Raw genomic sequence first — 5,540 nt, 5'->3', positions numbered from 1 at the left:
TACTGCAGCGGCCCGAGCCCGGCCCTGCTCCGGGAAGGAGCTCTCCCCTCGGCCCGGGGCAGCAGGCCTCCTCTCCCCGGAGGATGGATCACCGTAGACTGACCAAAACGGTATGACCAGACTCCAGGCGGTGCGGAGGGAATCTTGTGTCCACCCTTCTCCTGAGAGGTTTTGGTGTTTTTTTCCCGCCAGCCTCATACCCATAACACTTCCTTTGTCATTGCTGCCAGTTCGTCTTTCTCACACTTTAAGAAAAACAAGCTGAAGACAAGCCTACCTCAGCTTCTACCATAAGCCTCCCACCCTGCTACAAACACCACCCGCCTTGTTCCAAGTAAAATGCTATTTCATCACCTGTATTTCACTGTCTGTCTCTACACCAAGCCAGAAGGAAGGAAGCAGCAGCCTTGTACATGTAGAGATGCCTTCATGGTACCAGAGCCTGCACAGCGAAACACAGATTTTAATCTGTGAAACCCCCTTTGTACAGTAACTAGAAAGTTGGACTCACACATGCTTTAACTCACCCACAAAGCAAAGCCATTGCACCATGTCCTGCCTCCTCCTCACCTTCCCAAGGGCAAGATCCCATCAACAGCATTTTCACATTCTCTGACAAGAGGTGACAATACAAGGTCCAAATGTATTCCTTACTATCACAACTACCACATAGACCATGCCAACTGGAATTTCACTTAGGATATTATCTCCCTGAAGACAGTAATAAAGACTTCTCATTAAGGCAGGGCAGTTATTGTGGACTGTAGTGCTGTCAATAAGCAGGGAGAACACAAATCTGCCTGTTTCTAAAGAATATCCTGCATTCAGTGCCCTGAGGTGAAGCTGAAACATGTTGCTGCTTTGTTGCAACTAATTTAACAGATGCTTTAACTCATTTTCCAAATCTCAAAGCTGAACATTTGAATTTCAGTTTTCCAGTGCTAGCAAGAGTGAAACAACACCCGGACTGTGATAGAATATTATGGAACACAATAAGGAAAGCCTTGACAAAATTTAAGGCAGCAGCGGGAGTACTTCCAGGAGTTATTCATGGCAGCTTCCAAAGGCAAGCCAGGCTTTCTCTGGGCGCTGATCACCCACCAAGGATTGTGTTAGCCATGTGTAGAAAGACAACAGAGGACTTCATACCTCTCCTTAGAGCTTGCTACACACCGCCTATGTGCACAAATCATTCACATCTAAGTGCACACAGGACTGCCTCTTGAATTTCCATCTGCCTGCTTGAACCATTGTAACAATGCAGGGGCAGGTATCTCCACAGCCACGTGGGGCAACTCAGGTGAGGTGTGGCTGTTGCCTGAATGTTTAAATGCTAAGCTGTGTTAGGTGCTGTTGAGGCAGACCCCACCACCAGCCCCTTCTCAGCAGAGCAGCCAGCACTCACTAAGCGGGAGCCTGGTGAGGACAAGTGCCATCTACTATCACTTCACAGTATCAGAACCTTCACCAGAAACACTACTAAAAGGAGAAAAAAACCTAAACCCAAAACAGCATTAACCATGACCTCGCTCCACTTCTCACTTACTTACCTGACCATCATCCATGGTCCTCCCCTTATTTGCACATGTCCATTTTCACAAGGATCTTCAAAACCTGTTAAGCACCAGGGATTTCCCTTCAGCTCAAATTATTCCTCTAAGCATCATCTCTTCGAACATCACAGTGCCTTCCCTCCCATGGCATTAATACTCACAGCCTTCCCATAATCACTCATTCATAAAACCATACGGGAATGAGCTGTTCATGGCTTTGTCCAATCTCTGATCTAACCAACTGAACCTAATGCTGTGGTAATCTTCATTACAGAGCTCGGCTATCTACTGGCTTCCTGTGCCAGGTGTGCCAAAACACTGAGCTCCCTCTTCCCTGTGGCCTCAATCCCTACATTCTTCAGGAGCATGTCTCTGATGGTGCACTGATTTAGTATTTCCCTTGTTTATTGCTCAGATGGAACTTGCCAGAATTTTGCATGCCAGCTGCCTAAAGCTTTTCAAGGGACCACAAAGCTGCCGTGGATACTTACAGCTTGCCTGCAGATCTACTAACCATCACCAGCCTTTCATTTTTGCACAAAGTGTGAAACATACATGGGCAAGTGCTGTAGTAATGAGATCTGCTGTATCTTTTCCTCATCCCATGTGATGCCTGTTACACAACACCATTCCTAAGTTGCTTTTTATCCAGCATGTTACCTTTCAGTGGACTCAGGAGCGTAGCTCAGCATTACCAGTGGTGGCCTCCATCATGATCCCAGCATGGGGTTAATACAAGGTGCAGTTTTAGGAAGCTCTGGCTCCCTACTTGCTAAGGCTGGGACCAGCTCCAAGCATTGCATTTCTCCCTGGGAAAAGCAAGACACTAACTCTGTTGGTTGCTGCTCACAGTAAGGGAAGACAAGAAAGCACAAGTAGACATCTTTATCCCCACAGCTAATAGGTTTCACATCTCACCTGAGGCCATCAGGTTGCAGAGGGCATTGTCAAATGAGAACACATGTTCAGCAACCTCTTGAAGGAAGCCTCAACTTCGCCTGCATGACCCAGGCAATTCTATGGCAGGGATCAATTCCCAGTGCTTTGTAGCTTGTTTCTGTGAAGCAATCCTTTCTTTTTTTTTTTTTTTTTTAATAATCACAGAGCATTTAGATGCCATTTGGCCTGTAAGCAGCAGAGGGGAAACATGCAGGGCCATTAAAGTCAGCAGAACTTGGCATTTCACTGTTTTGTTCTGTACCTGTACCTACTATACCAGAATCCCCTCTGAAATCACCATGCATAGCTCTGCATCCCATGGATCCAGGACATAAAAGGACTACAAAAAGTCTCCTTATTTCTGTTCCCAGCTTCAGTTAATTGTTTTTCTACCTCTCCCTTTAACAATCAGCTTTGAAAACCAACAAAATATTCCTCAGTCAGCAATTAACAGCATGATCCTGGCAGAAACAGGCCTAGGGTGTAAAGGTTGACATAAAAACCTATGGAAGCACATTTTGCTTGGAGAAAACGAGCAGAGCACACAAAAATAACCCCTCAAAACAAAACATAACCCAAACCAAACCACCTAGATACACAAGGGCTTCTCTAACATTCATTCCCCTTAAATGATTTCACAGGGAAAACTGACATCAGTACCTTTCACGTGCTACTGGAACACAAATCAAGGATGGGTTCCCTGAAAATTGTCCCAGGCTCAAGTGCAAGTCTTACCTGAGACAGACAGTGTTTGTTCAGCTTTTAAGAAAAATCCATCAGTCATTCCTCCTTTAGGGCCTGAACTGGAAATCCCAGTCAGAAATTCAGTGTGCAGTTAAACGAGTTTACCTTCAAACTGAAGATGATGTTACATCTTACCTGTTTGGCCTGTATCAATGCTACATTAGACCTGTAACAGCAGGCAACAGTTAACATTTATCATAGATGAATTTAATGTATTTATCACAGGTAAACAGCTATGAAATCCAGAAAAGTCCTTGCTTGGCTTCTCACTGAATTCAGGAGGAAGGGAAACAGTATCTCAGGCTGCATGGGATTTAAGTAATAGCTTTCTGCTTAGAAAATTAAGAGATTTAAGAAAGCCTCAAAGTAGTTAGCTCTAAAACATGAAGACAAAGAGGAGATAATCAGAAAAATTAAATACATATGTATCTTATTCTGTAGCTCAACACAGAAAAAGGATAGACCAAAACAAGACAGTAAAAAGGAAAAGGTGGTGACAGCTGCACCAACCTTATTCACAACCTGCCCTCAGGAGGTCACTCCATCCCATCCCATCTCCCCACTGTCCCACACAGCCCACTTCATTCCCTTCGCTTGACACATCACTTGCAGCCCCTCAAACCCAGTATTTACAGTCTGGAAAGATGACAGCATCCCAATGAAGGAAAACACCTTAACCCACAGGCTGGGTGAGGAAGGGCCCTGTGCTGCTTTTAGAAGTGGCACCTTCTCAAAAGCATCCCCTGAAAAAAAACCCAAACCCAAACACCACCCCAACTCCGGTGTGCGTAAGAATAAAAAAAGTATCATCTTTTGTAAAATCTTTATTGGATTCAGGAGTGCTGCTCACAGCAATTAGGAATGGAGAAAAAGAACTATCACTTAAGTTTCCTGCTTTTCTTAACGCCCGCGCGGATGCCAGACAGCTCCCCAGCGTATCTGTCCAGTTCCCGCCGGACTTCACGGACCTGGCCCTTGCGGCGGATCTTGGCTCGCCGGAATTTCTCCCGATGCTTAACCCTGGGGTTCCGATCAATCTTCCTCCTTTTGGGCGTGAGGCCTTTATTCTTGATCATCTGGTAAGTAACACCTCTCTTTTTATTTGGATCCTCTCCATCCAACATTGCTTCTTCTCCAAGCCTGTCTTCATCTTCAGTTCTTTTCCTCTTGAGCTTCAACTTCTCCTCCATCATCTGGTAGTATTTCAGGGCAGCCTCTTCATCGAGGTCTGACTCATCCGAGGGTTCACCAGCAGGAGCCCAGCCATTAGCAAGCGCAGGAGCATGTTTGGATTTGGTTTTCTTAACATCCAATGGGAGAAACACCGCAAACTTCTTCTCCTTCCGTAACTTATCTTCTTTCTTATCATAGTAGTTTCTCAGAAGCATACGGACTTGCGAGGACAGCTTTTGATCTATAACAGCTAGATCATTGATTATATTTCTATAAGCAACCAGCCGTTCAATAACGGGGTGATTATGAACTGGCATCCTCTTTGACTTCAAGACCAAATAGAAACTGATATTGGCACAGTAATTCAAGTAGAGATGATACTTGGTCTGCAAATAGCGGCTGCCTTTCCCTTGCGGGATAGTGCCATTTTTGACCATCTGCAGCATTGGGTGCAGTTCATCCTTGAGCTCCATTAGCTTGACTTCAAAGTCCTCAATCAGCTGCAGGAGCTCAGGGGACTCCTGCTTCAGCAGCTTGAGCTGCTCCTTCTTGGAAAGGGCCTGCAAATCCTTGTCAATCTTCTGCCCTTTGCTGGTATGGGTTTTCTGATGCTCAGCCAGATAGCTCTGAATCACGTCCAACCCATAATCATCTTCCCCCAAGTCCTGCACCAACCGCCTTTGGATGACCTGAGCTTCCTGCTCCTCTTCCTCCTCCTCAGCATCAACCTCTTGCTGGCTACGCTTGCTCTTAGCCTGGGCATCACTCCCGTAGTCTGTGTCGTAGTAGAGATGCTTGCGCTGGCCCCAGGAGAGCTCGTTGGGAAGCTTGATGTCCTGACGGCGCTCCTCCAAGTCACTTTCCATGGACAGATTCCCATCTTCATCCTCAACCTCATTTTCCAACTGCTCTTTACCTTCCCCATCCTCATCTTCACCTTCCTCATCCTCACCTCCATCCTCTTCTGCGCTGTGGTCCAGGTAAAGATCCACCTCTTGTGTTTCCTCCTTCTCCTCCTCTTCTTCCACACCGTGTCCATCCTCCTCACTGTCCTCGGGCAGCTGCAGCCCCAGCACTTCTTCCTCGCCGTCCTCCTCCTCGCTGACCCCTGTCTCCTCCCCGCTCTCCAGA

At 46.3% G+C, this 5,540-nt stretch overlaps 1 protein-coding gene across 1 annotated transcript; it reads right to left on the bottom strand.

Moving 5' to 3' along the window:
- Positions 1–4,114: 4,114 nt before the first annotated feature.
- UTP3 (UTP3, small subunit (SSU) processome component, homolog (S. cerevisiae)) lies at positions 4,115–5,533 on the bottom strand (the record flags this gene model as incomplete). Its single annotated transcript, XM_010023057.1, has 1 exon — positions 4,115–5,533. A coding segment is annotated over one exon (1,419 nt), but the record flags the coding sequence as incomplete, so codon positions are not given.
- Positions 5,534–5,540: the final 7 nt, after the last annotated feature.

The sequence above is a fragment of the Nestor notabilis genome, unplaced genomic scaffold, assembly GCF_000696875.1.
Source record: "Nestor notabilis isolate BGI_N333 unplaced genomic scaffold, ASM69687v1 C15346516, whole genome shotgun sequence".
In the NCBI taxonomy this organism is placed as follows: domain Eukaryota; kingdom Metazoa; phylum Chordata; class Aves; order Psittaciformes; family Psittacidae; genus Nestor; species Nestor notabilis.
The sequence above is the reverse complement of the archived record's forward strand: the minus strand, read 5'-3'. Positions and strand labels throughout refer to the sequence as shown.